The sequence below is a fragment of the Pelmatolapia mariae genome, linkage group LG16_19 (assembly GCF_036321145.2).
Source record: "Pelmatolapia mariae isolate MD_Pm_ZW linkage group LG16_19, Pm_UMD_F_2, whole genome shotgun sequence".
Taxonomy (NCBI): Eukaryota; Metazoa; Chordata; class Actinopteri; order Cichliformes; family Cichlidae; genus Pelmatolapia; species Pelmatolapia mariae.
The window spans coordinates 28,394,152-28,414,180 of record NC_086241.1 but is presented as its reverse complement, the minus strand read 5'-3'; the positions used below and the strand labels follow the sequence as shown (position 1 = coordinate 28,414,180).

General features: G+C 39.0%; 3 protein-coding genes across 3 annotated transcripts; all 3 read right to left on the bottom strand.

Moving 5' to 3' along the window:
* Positions 1-3,274: 3,274 nt before the first annotated feature.
* LOC134645664 (olfactory receptor 13C2-like) lies at positions 3,275-4,219 on the bottom strand. Its single transcript, XM_063499194.1, has one exon. It carries the CDS (start codon positions 4,199-4,201, stop codon positions 3,275-3,277), a length of 927 nt encoding a protein of 308 aa, XP_063355264.1. The 5' UTR covers positions 4,202-4,219.
* Positions 4,220-9,713: 5,494 nt separating this feature from the next.
* Positions 9,714-10,640, bottom strand: LOC134645661 (olfactory receptor-like protein OLF4). Its single transcript, XM_063499192.1, has one exon. It carries the CDS (start codon positions 10,638-10,640, stop codon positions 9,714-9,716), a length of 927 nt encoding a protein of 308 aa, XP_063355262.1.
* An 8,441-nt stretch (positions 10,641-19,081) lies between these two features.
* LOC134644505 (olfactory receptor-like protein OLF4) lies at positions 19,082-20,029 on the bottom strand. Its single transcript, XM_063497592.1, has one exon. The coding sequence runs from the start codon at positions 20,027-20,029 to the stop codon at positions 19,082-19,084; it is 948 nt and encodes a 315-aa protein (XP_063353662.1).

Sequence of the window (20,029 nt, the reverse complement as noted above, 5' to 3'; positions counted from 1 at the left end):
AAATGCTTTAACAATCTTGCACCGCCTTACCTCTCTGAGCTTCTTCATCCCCACACACACTGTCAGTCTCTCAGGTCAGCTGATCAGCTGTTCCTAGAGGTACCAAGATCCAGGAGGAAGCTCAGAGGGGACAGGGCCTTTTCTATCGTGGGTCCTAAATAATGGAATAATTTGCCCTTGCACGTTAGAGAGGCCCCTCCACTGTCCACTTTTAAATCACGTCTTAAAACCCACTTTTATTCTTTGGCTTTTAACCTCAGTGAGACTTAGTTTCTCTTCTCTGAGTTCTGGTTGTTTTAAAGTGCTTTATAAAGAAAGGTGATGATTATGATGATGATGTTTGATTTTTTGAATTCACTTATGAGGCAAAAGGGTGGAACTACTGAAACACTACAGGCTAAAGCTGTCACGGGTAATGGGAAAATACGGACTCAGTCGCGGAGCTCTGGATGCGTTTATTTACAGTGCCCAAAAACAGTCTCAAAACACAAAGCGAAGTGCAAAGTCCAACAGTGATCTTCTCCAAACTCCCAGTGGTGCGCAGGTGAGTTTCCAAAGTGATTATCCGAGTATGTGTTCTCCTCCGAGAGCTTAATCCCGCGGGCTCCTTCTCTCCAACCTCCTGCTCCGTAACTCTTCCTCCTACAAACGAGCGAAAACAACAGGTGAGAAGGCTAGCCGGCTAAAGCTAAGTTGCGAGTAACAAACACTCTTTACTACCGAGCTTCAAGTACAATCCAGCGTCGACTGCCGTCTGGACACACAGTTAAATACCTCAGCCCACGACAAAGGATAGTTAGTGACAGCTGGGTGGCAAATTAGGTGCAGGTGTGTCAGCCGCTGGGTGGAGACAACAAGGGTGGGGAGGAGGAGAGAGAGAAACACACACACACAGGCAGGTCACCCCGGGAAGGACTGTCCGACCATGACAAAAGCTTTCTGTAGCAAATCTCTTGTCTTTATATTCACTCCTTCTGTTAAATCAGAACATTTAGAACTCTTGTACCCATGTTCTCAGGGGAAATGTTTCATATTCCCCTGAGAACTTTAAGACTTAAAATAAAAAATTTACCTTGAGTCCTCCATACCATGAGCCCTCCATTGGGCTATCTGTGGCTTTTCATCAGACTCGCAGACCATGGTGTTGGTTTTTGTGCCATTTTCCTCACTGCCAGGTTTCAAAAATGGCTTTATTGATTTTTGTGAAGGAGATGCTCTCATGACTCATCGAATGATGCCACAGATGAACTAATTTGTCCGGATCTGTGGCTGCAGAAAGTGTGAGGTGGTGAGAGCAACCAAACGCAGGAGAATAGGAACTACTTAGCAAAAAGCAAGCTGTTTATTTAGCCTGAACATGAAGGTACAAAAACAAACAAAAACAAATAACCTAAAGTGGGAAAATACTAAGGGACATGGAACCTGAGAGACACAAAAACTGATGAGAAGAGACTCGGACAAGGGTCAAGGGGCTACTGAGAAAATGTATACACAAGGGGAAGAATAGGGGAGACAGCTGGGAAACACAGCAGGAACAAATAAGACATAATGAGAGACAAGGATGATCAAAATAAAACAGCAAGTAACACAAACGTGAACTTCACACTAGGACAGGGATAAGGAAACACTGGAACATGACAGACTAAAGAAACAAGGATGAAACACAAAAAGAGAGGAACATGGGAACAGGTAAGAGAGACAAAACACAGAGATATGACTAAGACATAGAGCGAGAGAAATAAAGAGACACGGAGCGAGAGGGAGAGCAATGGACAGAGAGCGAGAGAAAGAGTGCGAGGAGCACAAAGAGAGGGAAGAGAAAGGGAGCACAAGGGACACACAGAGGGAGAACAAGGGGCACACAGAGCGGTGCAGGGAGGTACATAAAAATGGAGACAAGACACTGAGGAAAAGATAGAAAGGGAAACACTGAAGGAAACTAAATATCCTAAAATAAACCTGAATCAACATCTTCTGTCAACCTATTTAAAGGTGCAACCGGGCATCCGTCGGTGCTGGATCACTGAGTGTTACCCGTACAGTCATCAAACGGGTTTTGCGTAACGGTTTACTCTTACCTACTCATCTTATTGTGTTTTTGCAACCATGAATATGAAGGAGGAATTGGAGGAAGCACTGTGTGGACGTCATGTACAGAACTGTTGTTGTTTGTTCCACTGTAAATAAATTCACTGTCTCATCTCAAAAGGAGATCTGCGCTCGAGTCCGTTCCTTCCATCCACCTCCTCTCTTTGGCTCAGAGAAAAGGCGCCGCAACCAGGCGGTATACACTTTTATGAGTCAAAGAAACTGAATGCTAACATGATTGGTCAAAAGAGCTGAGAGTAGCCTTAGGTCTGATATCAGCTCACGTTTCTTCTTCTGCAGCTCTCTAGGCATCACTTTATTTGGAGACGCCATTTTGCAGGGAACACTCTCGTTACCATGACCACCTCTTGTCCGCTGGCCTTACACTGTGCAAGTTAAGAAGAATAAAACACACACACAAATATGCGATGCCAATCATGAGGCATTAGCCCTAAAGAAAAGAAACATTTGATATGTTTCTCATGTTCTATTGTGAATAAAATATGGGTTTATGAGATTGGGAAATTATTACATTGTATTTTTATTTCCATTTTACACAATGTCCTTAGTTTTTGTAATTAGGATTGTACTTTTCAAGATTGTTTTTCTACATACATCTGTTTGGTTTATAACTCACAGAGAACAATAATATGTAACAAGAGATGAAGATGCCTTAAGCAACAGTTATAAAGTGTTACTACTTATTCCATCTATGTCACACTTGTAGCATATTGCAAATAAGAATCAGTAATAAAGTAAAAAATGAAAAAAATATAAAAAGTTAAAAAACAGTTATCTGAAAATGGATCAGGTTACTTATGGTGGAGCTAATACATTTATGTTAAGATAATTCCATACATTTTTCATTAAATGCTTCATTAAAACATTTAGTTTGGAACTTACCAAAACTCTGCTCTGAAACTGGCATTACATCCTATTTACATAAGTATTGTACTCAGCACAACAACACACAACTTAAAAAAATGAAAAAGAATTGTGTGGAAGACAGCAGTGAAAACATGGCTACATTAAAGTGATTTATTTTTCTTAAATATGTATTCTTTGAAAAGGCCAATTGCCCTGTTAGGGCTGTAATTATTAGAACCTACAGAAAAAACAATGAAAGTCAACTTTCATTGTGGAGCAGTATAACTACAACATAAATGTTTCATTTAGAGTTAATACATTAAATGATTCTGCCTTGACAAAAGAATCTTTTTAGCTGTTTAGAAATTTCCTTCATTTTGAGCCCATAAATGAATGGATTAAACAATGGATGATAGAGCAATATTTGTAATGTCATTAGTAATCGAGCAATTTTTGGAAAATCTGATTCCACTCGAGCTATGCTTACATCGTAGACACTTAGACAGGAAATACTGATTAAAACTAACAGATGAGGTAAACAGGTCTCCGCAGCTTTCTTCCTAATTTCTTTACAACTTTGATATGAGATGATAAAAATGTTTGTATAAGTGAAAACTATGAAGAGCACAGGAAGTATTATAAGATCTATTAAAGCAACCACTCCAAATACAATAATTAATCTTGACCTTACACACTGAAGAGTGTAAACTGCATTATTACAAAATATTCCTTTTAAGTTAAAGTTACACAGTGTTGCTTCAGCACTCCCTATTGCTTGGACTGCAATATGAAAAGCAGGTATAAGCCAAGATACGACCAGGAAAATGCTCACAGTGGTTTTGTTCATGATAGTTGGATATTCAAGAGGTTTACAAATAGCCACATATCTGTCATAGGCCATGGCTGCCAAGAGAAAGAACTCTGAACAACCTAGGGTGTAAAACATAAAAAACTGAAAGAGACAGGCTGAATATGTTATGACTTGTTTTTCAGATAAAAAGTCAATCAGAAGTTTTGGATAAATAGTTGTGCTGTAAAGGAGACAGTTCAGTAGCAAAGCTGCAATGAAAATGTACATAGGCTCATGAAGGTTTTTATGAATCCAGATCACGTAAACGATGGTAGAATTACTGCATATTATTATAATGTATAATGTAAAGATAATACAAAAATAAACATATCTGTACTTGTTAACTTCAATGTATCCATCTAGAGTTACATATGTGGTATTTAACTCCTCATCCATGAATTAAAAAAAAAAGATAAAAATGCTATAAAACAAATATGTAGCAGCATAACCAGTTTATATGAAGAAATAAAATCAAAATTACACTCACATGCAACCTGTGTTGTCTGTATTATTCTTTTAAAGATATCAGAACTTCAAATACAAGTACACTCATCAATCAAATGCATATAGTGAATCATATGTATGTGGATTGAAGAAGAGTTTTATTGGTTTGCTTCGTCCTTGAGGGAGCTGAACTGTGAAAGTCAGTTACATCATTGTTCAGCCTCTTTTACTTGAGGCTTTAGTAGTTACAACTAATGGATCATAAGTTGCAGCTAACAATGACAATAATCAGCCAACTTCTAATGTAGCAAGATTTTATTGTTGAGTGTATCCTGGCTTTTGTGCACTCAGGTTCATGCTTTATTTTTTATAAGGATTTTTTATTTGGTTTCCATTCCAGGTAATGTGGTCTTATGCCTTGTGTACATTTTCAGTGTATATAGGGTGTGATGTAATTCATCAGCATTAAAAAAAAAGTTGAATAATAATAATAAAACTTTAATAAAGGACATCAGGCTTATGCATTACAAATGTCCAACCTGTCATAGGTTGTTTTATTTATAACCTATCTGGCCTAAAAAGGCTCTTGGTTGTATGTTCACAGAGTGAACAGTTGTTCTGTGGTAACTTCTCGGATCATCCGTCCATCCATTCATCAGCAAAGAAAGAATTTAAATAAACCCAATGGCCTGAAATTACACCAGTTTTACTTTTGATGTGCCATGATAAAGAATCTTATCATACACCATATGGAAAAGTGTTGCTATTTTCTGTAAAAAGCACTGTTTTCCTCTTTGTACAGCAGAGACCTGCATAGATACAGTTTCAGATCTCAGTTTACTGCCATACACAAAATTGTCAAAAGTATGCTCATCTGCTTTCATACACATATGAACTTGAGTGACATTCCATTTTTAATCCATAGAGGTTAATATGACGTCAGCCAAACTTTTGCAACTATAACAACTTCAACTTTTATGGGATTTCTGTCCCCAAGATTTAGGAATATATTTAGGGGGATTTTTCACCATTCTTCCAGAAGTGTATTCGTGAGGTCAGACACTGCTGTTGTACAAGAAGGCCTGGCTCGCAGACTCCACTCTAATTTATTTCATAGGTGTTCTATTGGGTTCAGGTCGAGACTCACTCATATAGGTCTTTATAGACTTTGCTTTGTACACTGACGCACAGTCATTTTGGAATAGAAAGGGGCTATCCCAAACTGTCACCACAAAGTTGGGAACATGAAACATAATCCCCCCCTCCACCAAACTTTACATTAATGACATAGCAGTCAGAGAACCACCATTCTCGTGGCAAACAACGAACCCAGAGTTGTCCATTGGATTGAAATACAGAGAAGTGTGATAAGTCAATCCAGAGAACACATCTCCGCTGCTATAGAGTCCAGCAGCCTTTTTGCTATGAGGTGATAACCACTCCTCCACTCCACCTAGCACTGTTACAGCTACAAACTGAAATGACAGTACGTGGTGGTTTCCAGCTCAGCTGCAAGTGAGGCAGAGTGATTCAGTGAGTCGTGCCAGGTGAGGTTACTGGCACATCCAATGTAAATTTGTCAATTATCTTCTCTCTTCTTATGTGTTAGGAGTGAGGCTAGTTGAAGAGTCACAAACACTTACCCACATAGCAGACTGGCCCGGATCTGGTGTCAAGCTGGCACTGCTGGCTGACTTCTGGCATGGTAAGTGGTATGTCATCCAGACATGGGCCTGGCCTGGTGTAGATGGCACTTGTAACCCAGTAGAGAAAACTGCTTTTGTTGTTATTCTTTCTCGCTTTCTTTTTATTTGTATAAATGTATTTCCACTCTTGTATTTTGAAAAGAAACATTTATTTTGAAAGAAGGAAGGGTGATCCTCTATCGAACTTTATTTTTCTGTTTCACGGTGTCACTACCCGAGCGGTACCGGAAACCCGATCGGTACCACGCATGTGCGAAAGGTGTCTACTTCCGGTCGAAGCATTTTTTGATAGTTACAGGTCAGAGTATCTGTTAAGATGTTAAGAATAATAAGTATCTCTTAAAATGTTAGCAATAATGAAACATCTCAATATAATGAAGACAAAAATGAAAAATAAAAAGATAGTTATGGATCAGGACTCCCCGATCCTTACTGTGCATGTGCAGATGCTCTCTTCTTCTTCTGTTTCGTTTAATGGCAGTTTACTCCCCAGTGTACGAGGATACCGCCACCTGCTGACCGAGCGAATAAACCCTACTGTAAACTGAACTAGCGTCATTACAAATGCGTGTTAAATTTGATTTAGTGATAGTCGAGTGTGTTTATGCTTGTCTGTGTGGAGAGGATTGTTGGAATAGTGATGATGATGTCCGCTATCACTGTCAATTGTCAGTAAACACTTAATCTGGCTGATGAATCTTCACGTGACATATTACTAAGTCAGTATTATTGAGTCGGTAATTAGGCGCCATTCTTCTTATTTTACAGCGCTGTTGTTCAATTGGGGGATGCTCTCTGTTGAGGAGAAAAACATGAATTTTTTTGTATACGATTATCCATTGTTTAATGTGCGGAATTTTCTGTCATTTTTCTGAGTCGAGCCCATGTGTTTGGAAAAAAAATAATATGCTAGTCTGTTGCTGAAATTTGTTTTTTTTGTTAACACCAATTCACCAGTGGTTATTTTCTGTTTAAAAGCAATGAAAATGCTGTTTCTGGTTAGAATTTGTTTTAACATACTTGGATTTTGGTTCGAAATGATCTAAAAAAAAACTGATGTTAAACTATCATTTTGCTCCGGCCGCTGTGCTCGTGGAGGGCGGTTGATCCAGGTCCGTAGCCACCTATATTAACACACTAAGAGATTTATTTAATATCATTTTCATCACTGGTAAATAGACAAGCAGGCAACACGCCCACCTTTACAGCGCAAACTGCACGCCAGTCTCACAACATATTCCTCTCTCTATTTCTCCTTCCTTCACGTCAGATTTAAAACCCAACATATTTCACACCAATACTCACCTCTTACTGCTTTGATTCCTCTTTTTTCTTTACACCACAGAGAATGTCACCCAATTAAGCCTGTCTGTCTCTATGTGGCTCCAAATTACCCTCTTTTCTCTCTCTTCTTCTTTTCTTTTCCTTTTTTTCTTTTCTACACACTCGCCAGGGGACAGGCACAAAACAATCAACAATTTCTACCGCTGAAGCGATTGATTCAACCTTTTACCTAATGTAGAACTCAACCTGTGATTTTTATATACGTATCTTGTTCTATGCCAGAATAAACATCAACCCGTGATTACACAGCAGTCTCTTTGTTTATACTGGGGCTAATGCGGGAGTCCTAAGTTCCCAAGTCGCCATCTCGGCTAACCAGACGCCGCTGGACCTGCCTCTGCGTCCACAAGCAGGGGGGTTGCCACACCATGAACAAGCTTTTTAGGGGTTCCACTCCCAAGGTTGCTACCCTAGTTACCTCCGGGCCACGTCCGAACTACCGGTTGGGAAACCTATCCTGAACAAAATCCACAAGGCCCACTAGACGTCAACCTGAGTATCTTAAAATCTGTCTTCGCTCTAGTACCATCTAATTCACACATTAACCGTCACTGTAACCATGTTCATATTTCACACACTGAAACACACAGAGAGCGTGTCTCACACGCAGAAACACACACAGAAACTTCGGGCTCAACTTGGAAATAATTTAAAGTGTTTCTGCACCAACAGCCAGTCTCTATTTCATCTCTATTTCATATACTGAAACGTTGTCCGTAACTTAGAAATTTTTCACTGTTTCTTGCCCCATAAGCCAGTCATTGACTAAGTAAAATGTGGAATTTAATGTGGAACCTTCACACACACTGGAATTCTGGAATTCAGCCTCAACTTATGATGTTGGTTTGCCAGATGTGGCCCACAGATGGTACAGCGCAAGGCCAGTTGCAGACACACTGGTGGTCCTGTGCTGACCCAGAACAGTTTCAGCTCTGGCCCCACATGTCAGCCTAATGTGTACCTTAATCAAGCCATGTAATAACAACATGTGCCAGAACATAATAGTGCAAAAGTAACATGACAAAACTCTGTTCAGACAGTCAATGGACTGTTTCTTATATAACCCTTTTCTACTCTCCCGGATTACTCAAAGTGCTCTATACAACATGCCACACTCACCCAATCACACACACTTTCTCTAAACTGAGTGCTTCCTAACTACATTCATACATATTCACACTCTTGACATGCTGACCGGAGGAGCCAGGGATTGAACCACTAACCTTCCAATCAGCAGGTGACCTGCTCTACCTCCTGAGCTACAGCCACCCAGTGGTGACCATGATTAAACCCTCACTAGGTTTTGGATAAAGTGTACACTCACAAACCTGTCAAACCTGCATTTGAAACGTTGGCTACCATAGCAGTATAGTATTGCAACAAGGCATTTGGGTCTTCTAACTAAAACAGGAAAATAGGAACATAAATAGGGCCATCATTGCCAAACCTGGCCCACATCTGGTTGATATACACCCTGCCATGACACCAGTCAGTCAGAAGTGCCAGCTTGATCCCGGATCCAGGCCAGACCTGTTTTCTCTGGGCCTGGGCCACATAAACCAAACCACAATCGAGCCAGATATGGCATGCCATCACATAGACAGTGCCATCTATGCCAGGCCTGTCCCATATCTGGTTGACATATCATGCCAGAAGTCAGCCAGCAGTGCCGGTTTGATACCAGATCCAGGCCAGACCTGCTTGTTATGTGGGAAGTTGTTAAATATTCCAATTCTTTGATCTTTGGGTTGAAGCAAGAACAACACTCGGTGTATAAATGCTCAATCAACAATCTCTTTATTCCATACAATTCTCATTATTCCATACAACACTTTGAGCATTAAAGAACGTCTAGACGGAAGATCTGGACAGGAGGGTGTCCGCCAGATCTCGAAGTGTCTGACCGCATCTCACATTCTTGTAGCTTCAGCCCCCTTTCCAAAGTCATAAAACCTAAACATCCACATTCTTTCTCTCTCTCAGTGAGCCTAAGTTATGACCTTGGCTTCCTGTTTTATCTCCTCCTGATGAGATGGGGCAGAAAACCTCTACAGTATGTTCTGTTCTCTTTGTAATCAGAAAAGAAAGGCCATGTTTCTACACAAACAGCATTTCTTATAACTCAGCAGTATAATGCATCATAAACAATGTAATTAATTCACAATAAATCAGCAGTCTAATGTAGTACAAATCAGTCTAAGAAATGTAATAGTTATCACCTTCTTCTAAGTCAGGAGAATAATGCAACCTAAAACTACATAATGATTTCACAATCTTTAATTAGAGGTATAACGTGGCATAAGATAGTATAATAATCTCACAGGCTGTAATTATTAGAACCTACAGAAAAACTCTCTCCTTTCATTGTGGAGCAGTATAACCACAACATAAATGTTTCATTTAGAGTTAATACATTAAATGATTCCGCCTTGACAAAAGAATCTTTTTAGCTGTTTAGAGATTTCCTTCATTTTGAGCCCATAAATGAATGGATTAAACAATGGATCATAGAGCACTACTTGTAATGTCATCAGCAATCGAGCAATTTTTGGAAAATCTGATTCCACTCGAGCTATGCTTACTTCATAGATACCTAGACACGAAATACTGATTAAAACTAACAGATGAGGTAAACAGGTCTCCGCAGCTTTCTTCCTAATTTCTTTACAACTTTGATATGAGATGATGAAAATGTTTGTATAAGTGAAAACTATGAAGAGCACAGGAAGTATTATAAGATCTATTAAAGCAACCACTCCAAATACAATAATTAATCTTGACCTTACACACTGAAGAGTGTAAACTGCATTATTACAAAATATTCCTTTTAAGTTAAAGTTACACAGTGTTGCTTCAGCACTCCCTATTGCTTGGACTGCAATATGACAAGCGGGTATAAGCCAAGATACGACCAGGAAAATGCTCACAGTGGTTTTGTTCATGATAGTTGGATATTCAAGAGGTTTACAAATAGCCACATATCTGTCATAGGCCATGGCTGCCAAGAGAAAGAACTCTGAACAACCTAGGGTGTAAAACATAAAAAACTGAAAGAGACAGGCTGAATAAGTTATGACTTGTTTTTCAGATAAAAAGTCAATCAGAAGTTTTGGATAAATAGTTGTGCTGTAAAGGAGACAGTTCAGTAGCAAAGCTGCAATGAAAATGTACATAGGCTCATGAAGGTTTTTATGAATCCAGATCACATAAACGATGGTAGAATTACTGCATATTATTATAATGTATAATGTAAAGTTAATACAAAAATAAACATATCTGTACTTGTTAACTTCAATGTATCCATCTAGAGTTACATAGGTGGTATTTAACTCCTCATCCATGAATTTAAAATAAAAATGCTTTAATTACAAAACAGATGTTTAGCAACACAAACAGTATATATGAAGAAAAAATCTAAATTACACTCACATGCAAACTGTGTTGTCTGTATTATTGTATTATCTGAACTTCAAATACAAGTACACTCATCAATCAAATGCATATAGTGAATCATATGTATGTAGATTGAAGAAGAGTTTATTGGTTTGCTTCGTCCTTGAGGGAGCTGAACTGTGAAAGTCAGTTACATCATTGTTCAGCCTCTTTTACTTGAGGCTTTAGTAGTTACAACTAATGGATCATAAGTTGCAGCTAACAATGACAATAATCAGTCAACTTCTAATGTAGCAAGATTTTATTGTTGAGTGTATCCTGGCTTTTGTGCACTCAGGTTCATGCTTTATGTTTTATAAGGATTTTTTATTTGGTTTCCATTCCAGGTAATGTGGTCTTATGCCTTGTGTACATTTTCAGTGTATATAAGGTGTGATGTAATTCATCAGCATTAAAAAAAACTTGGATAATAATAATAAAACTTTAATAAAGGACATCAGGCTTATGCATTACAAATGTCCAACCTGTCATAGGTTGTTTTATTCATAACCTATCTGGCCTAAAAAGGCTCTTGGTTGTATGTTCACAGAGTGAACAGTTGTTCTGTGGTAAGTTCTTGGATCATCCGTCCATCCATTCATCAGCAAAGAAAGAATTTAAATAAACCCAATGGCCTGAAATTACACCAGTTTTACTTTTGATGTGCCATGATAAGGCAAGGCAAGGCAAGTTTATTTATATAGCACAATTCAACAACAAGGTGATTCAAAGTGCTTTACAGAGACATTAAAAACAAAAACAAATAAAAAGCATGATTTGAAATTGATTAAGACAAGCAAACAAGCAAACAAACACAAACAAACAAACAAACAAAACAGTAGATAAAATCAGAACAGTAGATAAAATCAGAATAGTAGATAAAATCAGTAGTTAAAATGTAAGTTTTGAAATTTAAGCTTAAAAGTGTGGATTTGGTGCTTTATTCAAAAGCAGCTGAGAACAGGTGAGTCTTCAACCTGGATTTAAATAAACTGAGTGTTTCAGCTGATCTGAGGCTTTCTGGGAGTTTGTTCCAGATATATGGAGCATAAAAGCTGAATGCAGCTTCTCCGTGTCTGGTTCTGACTCTGGGAACTGATAAAAAAACGGATCCAGATGACCTGAGGGATCTGGAAGGTTCATACTGGGTCAGGAGGTCACTGATGTATTTTGGTCCTAAACCATTCAGAGCTTTATAGACCAGCATCAGAACTTTAAAGTCTATCCTCTGACGGACAGGCAGCCAGTGTAAAGACCTCAGAGCTGGACTGATGTGGTCCACTTTTTTGGTCTTAGTGAGGACTCGAGCAGCAGAGTTCTGAATGAGCTGTAGTTGTCTGACTGATTTTTTAGGTAGACCTGTAAAGATGCTGTTACAGTAATCAAGCCTACTAAAGATGAATGCATGGACTAGTTTTTCCAGGTCCTGTTGAGACATCAGATCTTTTATCCTTGAAATATTCTTGAGGTGATAGTAAGCTGATTTTGTTATTGTCTTAATGTGTTTTTCTAAGTTTAGGTCTGCATCCATCACTACACCCAAATTTCTCGCCTGGTTGGTGGTTTTTAGGTGTATAGATTGAAGTTCTCTGGTGACCTGTAATCGTTTTTCTTTGGCACCAAAGACTATTACTTCAGTTTTGTTTTTGTTTAGCTGGAGAAAATTGTGGCACAACCAGTCATTAATTTCCTCAATGCATTTACCAAGAGCCTGTACAGGGCCTCGGTCTCCTGGTGACATTGTGATATATATTTTTGTGTCATCTGCATAGCTATGATAGTTTATTTTGTTGTTCTTTATAATCTGTGCCAGTGGGAGCATGTAAATGTTAAACAGAAGGGGTCCCAAGATGGAACCTTGGGGAACTCCACATGTGATACTTGTCTGCTCAGATGTGAAGTTACCTATTGATACAAAGTATTTCCTGTTTTCTAAGTATGTTTTGAACCAGTTTAGTACAGTTCCTGAAAGTCCTGCCCAGTTCTCCAGTCGTTTGAGTAATATGTTGTGGTCAACTGTATCAAATGCTGCAGTGAGATCCAGTAAAACTAAGACTGACATTTTTCCACTGTCTGTATTCAAACATATGTCATTAAACACTTTGGTCAGAGCGGTTTCAGTGCTGTGGTTCTGTCTAAAACCTGACTGAAAGGCATCATAGCAGTTATTCTGTGTTAAGAAGTAATTGAGCTGTTGAGAAACTGCTTTTTCAATGATCTTACTTAAAAATGGGAGATTTGAGATCGGCCTGTAGTTATTCATTTGTGTCTTGTCAAGATTGTCCTTTTTCAGTATAGGTTTTATTACAGCAGTTTTTAGTGATTCTGGAAACACACCTGACATTAAAGAAAAGTTTACGATCTGTAACAGGTCTGACTCCAAAGTCTTTGAGACCTTTTTGAAAAAACTTGTTGGCAGGACATCTAAACAGCAAGAGGAGGAGTTCAGTTGGCCTAAGATGTCCTCCAGGTCTTTGCTGTTAATAGGGTGAAACTGTTTGATGGTGTTTAAACAGTTATTTGGTGGACACAATACATATCCTGGATCTGCTGTTGATGTACCAATTGCTTGTCTAATCTTTCGGATTTTTTCTGTGAAGAATTTTTCAAAGTCATTGCAGGCCATGGTCGAATGAAGTTCAGCTGCCACTGACACAGGAGGTTTTGTTAGTCTGTCAACTGTAGAAAATAAGACCCGAGCATTATGACTGTTTTTGGTGATGATGTCAGAGAAGTAGGACCTCCTTGCACTCCTCAGTTGTAAATTATAATTGTGAAGTTTCTCTTTATAGATGTCATAATGAACCTGGATGTTTGTTTTTCTCCATCTGCGCTCAGCTTTCCTACACTCTCTTTTTTCACTTTTCACCAGTGTGGAGTTTCTCCATGGAGACTTTTTCCTTCCAGAGATAACCTTCACCTTAATGGGAGCAATAGTGTCCATTACATTTAACATTTTAGCATTGAAGCTATTGACAAGCTCATTGACTGAACCTCTGGACATGTCAGGTGTTAATGGGAAGACCTGGTTAAAGATCTCACTACTGTGTTCAGTTATACACCGTTTTGTGATCACTGCTGTTGATATATTTGTGTGGGCTGAGATTTTACTTTCAAAGAAAACACAGTAATGATCAGACAGGCCCACATCAGACACAGTAACCTTTGAAATGCTCAGGCCCTTGGAGATCAGTAGGTCAAGAGTGTGATAAAGAATCTTATCATACACCATATGGAAAAGTGTTGCTATTTTCTGTAAAGGAAAGGATCTCAGTTTTCCTCTTTGTACAGTAGAGACCTGTATAGATACAGTTTCAGATCTCAGTTTACTGCCATACACAAAATTGTCAAAAGTATGCTCGTCTGCTTTCATACACATATGAACTTGAGTGACATTCCATTTTTAATCCATAGAGGTTAATATGACGTCAGCCAAACTTTTGCAACTATAACAACTTCAACTTTTATGGGATTTCTGTCCCCAAGATTTAGGAATATATTTAGGGGGATTTTTCACCATTCTTCCAGAAGTGTATTCGTGAGGTCAGACACTGCTGTTGTACAAGAAGGCCTGGCTCGCAGACTCCACTCTAATTTATTTCATAGGTGTTCTATCGGGTTCAGGTCGAGACTCACTCATATAGGTCTTTATAGACTTTGCTTTGTACACTGACGCACAGTCATTTTGGAATAGAAAGGGGCTATCCCAAACTGTCACCACAAAGTTGGGAACATGAAACATAATCCCCCCCTCCACCAAACTTTACATTAATGACATAGCAGTCAGAGAACCACCATTCTCGTGGCAAACAACGAACCCAGAGTTGTCCATTGGATTGAAATACAGAGAAGTGTGATAAGTCAATCCAGAGAACACATCTCCGCTGCTATAGAGTCCAGCAGCCTTTTTGCTATGAGGTGATAACCACTCCTCCACTCCACCTAGCACTGTTACAGCTACAAACTGAAATGACAGTACGTGGTGGTTTCCAGCTCAGCTGCAAGTGAGGCAGAGTGATTCAGTGAGTCGTGCCAGGTGAGGTTACTGGCACATCCAATGTAAATTTGTCAATTATCTTCTCTCTTCTTATGTGTTAGGAGTGAGGCTAGTTGAAGAGTCACAAACACTTACCCACATAGCAGACTGGCCCGGATCTGGTGTCAAGCTGGCACTGCTGGCTGACTTCTGGCATGGTAAGTGGTATGTCATCCAGACATGGGCCTGGCCTGGTGTAGATGGCACTTGTAACCCAGTAGAGAAAACTGCTTTTGTTGTTATTCTTTCTCGCTTTCTTTTTATTTGTATAAATGTATTTCCACTCTTGTATTTTGAAAAGAAACATTTATTTTGAAAGAAGGAAGGGTGATCCTCTATCGAACTTTATTTTTCTGTTTCACGGTGTCACTACCCGATCGGTACCGGAAACCCGATCGGTAACACGCATGTGCGAAAGGTGTCTACTTCCGGTCGAAGCATTTTTTGATAGTTACAGGTCAGAGTATCTGTTAAGATGTTAAGAATAATAAGTATCTCTTAAAATGTTAGCAATAATGAAACATCTCAATATAATGAAGACAAAAATGAAAAATAAAAAGATAGTTACGGATCAGGACTCCCCGATCCTTACTGTGCATGTGCAAAGTCGGACTGTACAATTCGGGTCCACCCAATCCGTAAAGCGCATGTGCAGATGTTCTCTTCTTCTTCTGTTTCGTTTAATGGCAGTTTACTCCCCAGTGTACGAGAATACCGCCACCTGCTGACTGAGCGAATGAACCCTATTGCAAACTGAACTAGCGTCATTACAAATTCGTGTTAAATTTGATTTAGAGATAGTCGAGTGTTTTTATGCTTGTCTGTGTGGAGAGGATTGTTGGAATAGTGATGATGATGTCCGCTATCACTGTCAGTTGTCAGTAAACACTTAATCTGGCTGATGAATCTTCACGTGACATATTACTAAGTCAGTATTATTAAGTCTGTAATTAGGCGCCATTCTTCTTTTTTTGTGGCGCTGTTGTTCAATTGGGGGACGCTCTCTGTTGAGGAGAAAAGCATGATTTTTTTTTTGTATACGGATTATCCATTGTTTAACCCTAGAACACTATCGTTGGGTGATTTTCACCCGAGCAAATACATTTACATGATTTCTCTCTCCTGCAGCTGTTAGTGTGTCAAGGAGATTGTGCCTTCACCAGGGAAGTCTCAAATGTCCCAGGAATGGGTGTATCAAAGACCAGCTTTCCAGCGTCTTTTTTTTTTTTTTTTAGGGATTTTTTGTTCTTGAATTCCAGATTTTTCTGTAATTTTGGAGCATTATTTTAGCATTCCCCATGACACTTATTTTCATTTTGTTAGACATGGCACAGTTGAAAGTAAAAGCTGACCACTCTGATTTGTCATGTGTTTGATATATTTTGATGACAAGTACTTTTAGTTGGTCATATTATATCGGGTAAAAATCACCCAGCGTTAGTGATTGTGTTACTATTTATAGCGATAGTGTTCTAGGGTTAAATGTCCCAAACAGTCGAAAAGGAGGCAGAGCTGTTGAGAAATGCAAGGAGCTAACTGGGCGCTAACCGTGTCATTCAAATACATAACTGTCGCAATGTTGGCAAAGAGAGGAAGTGACGCAAGATTTGCGCATACATGATACCGATCGGCTTTCCGGTACGGATCGGGTAGTGACACACGAATCACAATGGGTAATGGCCATTTCATTTGTTGGAAGCAGTTTTAGTCCCGCCTTCCAAGCATCGGACCACCATTACTAGTGATGGTAAATTTGATTCTTTTTACAGAATCGAGTTTGAATGAGTCACTCACCAAAGTGAATCGGGTTTTTTGAGTCATCTGAGTCACTGAGTCAGTTGACGAGAGAGTGTAAAAAATGTACATTTTCACTCAAACTTAATTTGTTTCTCTTTTCATGTATATCCTACTGCTAAGATAAGTGATTGATAAAGAACAACTATTTTTATAGAGCAAAAAAGAGCAAAAAAAAATTTCTAAAGGGAACATTTATTTTATTTATTTTTATTTTATTAGTATTTTCCTCAAATGTGTCAAATATATATTTTCTCATCTAAATGTCCACTGAGCTGTGAGCCAGGGGGCGGTAATGCGCCTTAGCATTGGTTGCCAACCAAGAAGAAGAAGCTGTGAGGCAGGAGGGAGGGGGTGAGTGAGTAGCTGTGTCCCAAAACGTCGGCTGCATCCTTTGGAGGACCCGGCCTTTGCGGTCTACGTGGGCCGGGTCCTTCTAAGACCGAGAAGGCGAGAAGTGCGAGGCTGTGAAATGGGACAGTCTAGCCTTCAGATTTGCGTCACTGCTGTGTCGGTGGAGTTTAATAAACTCGGCCGTCTGCTCCTTGCTATCTAAAATATAACAGGACACTGGCGTAAATTCTCGACCGTCAGGGTTTACTCATGTTTGCCATTGGATGGCTGTAGCTCAGGAGGTAGAGCAGGTCATCTACTGATTGGAAGGTTAGTGGTTTGATCCCTGGCTCCTCCAATCTGCATATCAGGAGTATGAATGTGGTATGTTGTATAGAGCACTTTCAGTCATCTGGGAGAGTAGAAAATCGTTATATAAGAATCAATCCATCCATTGTCTGAACAGAATATTGTCATGTTACTTTTGCACTATTGTGTTCTGGCACATGTTGTTATTACATGGCTTGATTAAGGTACACATTAGGCTGACATGTGGGGCCAGAGCTGAAATTGTTTTGGGCCAGCACAGGGCCAGCAGTGTGTCTGGAACTGGCCTTGTGCTGGCCCATGTGTGGGCCACCTCTGGCAAACCAGATCTGGGCCACCAAAGGGCCGTCATTCTTTGCGGTATGCGGGCCATGTGTAAGCACATTGTGTGGGCCAGATCTGGGCCATACCAATTTTGCTATGTGGGTACCTTGGGCCAATGTGATGTGGATTAGGTAAAAAGAGAATTACTGTGGAAAGCTTGGGCTTCTAGTGTGATTCCCAGCGATGGGAAGTAATAAAGTTACTTTTGATTTAAGACGTGATGGAAGTTTTTATTTCCCAGCACTAAACACCTTCAAACATGAAAGCACTTTAAGCTTAAACAATAACACATGAAGGCAGTTCTGTTGTTGTATTAGTCACCAGAGTCTAAGGAACTTAGACGCGTCTGGACTTCTTTAAGTTGCTTAAAGATGTTTCATCTCTCATCCGAGAAGCTTCAGTTCTAGGGTCAAATGGTGGAGAGTCCCAGATTTAAGCCCTGTGGGAGTGTCCCCCCCAGAGGGACAATGGACCCCGTAATGATCCTCTACCTAATCACACGAGCCAAGGTGTGAAAACGGGTGTAGGTCACAATCAGCCAAAGTTTCAGGTGAGCTCATTGTGAAACCTAATCCCACCCTATCATGTGATTTCCTGAGGTCAGATGGCCCAGGATGTGAGTGGGCGTTAAGGCGTCTGGGAAAGGATCTCAGAATTGGATTATAGATGGCAGACAGGTGGTGTTGTAAACCACCGCCTCTGTTCATCTATATCCACTGTCGTTCACAGTGGACATAGATGGTTTCTTTCACTCCTCTTTCAAACCATCTGTCTTCTCTGTCCAAAATGTGAACATTGGCATCCTCAAAACAGTGACCTTTGTCCTTTAGATGCAGATGGACAGCCAAGTCTTGTCCCGTGGAGGTGGCTCTTCTGTGCCATGTGTTTATTAAGTGGCTGTTTGGTTTCTCCAATGTAGAGGTCTGGGCATTACTCGCTACATTGTAAATAAGAATCAGTAATAATGTGAAAATGAAGAAATACAATAATCTGAAAATTGATTTATTACCTATCATTTTACCTATGGCAGAATGGAAATATTTAAGACAATTGCATACATTTTTCATTAATTGCTTCTTCAAAAGCTCTTAGGCTTTAACTTACCAAAACTTTTTAGCTCTCAAACTGTAGGTATTACATCCTGTTTAGATGAGCATTGTACTGAGCACAGCAACATACACCTTAAAAAACGAATTTAAAAAGAATTGTGTGAAATGAATTAAAACTAATGTCATTTATTTTTGCTTAAATCTGTTTTCCTTATAAAGGTTGATTACTCTTTTAGACCTGTAATTATTAGAAACTACAGAAAAACTTGTTGAGGAGCAGTATATCTACAAAATAAAAGTAGAACATGTTTGTCTTATTATCAATATGGACTTGGATATGGACTATACTTACAGCAAATAATAGCAATAATTTTTGAATAATTAAATGAGTAAAAATGACATTTTTATGTTTTACTTTTTGATTATGTTAAATGAAAAATGTTTTCAGTAACTTCAGCAAACTGATTACATAATGAATTACGCCACATTAGCTTTCATAGTTAATACACGTAATGATTCTGCCTTGACAAAAGAATCTTTTTAGCTGTTTAGAAATTTCCTTCATTTTGAGCCCATAAATGAATGGATTAAACAATGGATGATAGAGCACTATTTGTAATGTCATTAGTAATCGAGCAGTTTTTGGAAAATCTGATTCCACTCGAGCTATGCTTATATCATAGATACCTAGACAGGAAATACTGATTAAAACTAACAGATGAGGTAAACAGGTCTCCGCAGCTTTCTTCCTAATTTCTTTACAACTTTGATATGAGATGATAAAAATGTTTGTATAAGTGAAAACTATGAAGAGCAGAGGAAGTATTGTAAGATCTATTAAAGCAACCACTCCAAATACAATAATTAATCTTGACCTTACACACTGAAGAGTGTAAACTGCATTATTACAAAATATTCCTTTTAAGTTAAAGTTACACAGTGTTGCTTCAGCACTCCCTATTGCTTGGACTGCAACATGACAAGCGGGTATAAGCCAAGATACGACCAGGAAAATGCTCACAGTGGTTTTGTTCATGATAGTTGGATATTCAAGAGGTTTACAAATAGCCGCATATCTGTCATAGGCCATGGCTGCCAAGAGAAAGAACTCTGAACTGCCTAAAGTGTAAAACATAAAAAACTGAAAGAGACAGGCTGAATATGTTATGACTTGTTTTTCAGATAAAAAGTCAATCAGCAGTTTTGGGTAAATAGTTGTGCTGTAAAGGAGACAGTTCAGTAGCAAAGCTGCAATGAAAATGTACATAGGCTCATGAAGGTTTTTATGAATCCAGATCACATAAACGATGGTAGAATTACTGCAAATTATTATAATGTATAATGTAAAGATAATACAAAAATAAACATATCTGTATTTCTTAACTTCAATGTATCCATCTAGAGTTACACAGGTGGTATTTAACTCCTCATCCAT

Excerpts from the sequence above, each read along its gene's own strand:
- LOC134645664 (XM_063499194.1), bottom strand. The coding sequence starts at position 4,201 with ATGGATGAGGAGTTAAATACCACATATGTAACTCTAGATGGATACATT.
- LOC134645661 (XM_063499192.1), bottom strand. The coding sequence starts at position 10,640 with ATGGATGAGGAGTTAAATACCACCTATGTAACTCTAGATGGATACATT.
- LOC134644505 (XM_063497592.1), bottom strand. The coding sequence starts at position 20,029 with ATGGATGAGGAGTTAAATACCACCTGTGTAACTCTAGATGGATACATT.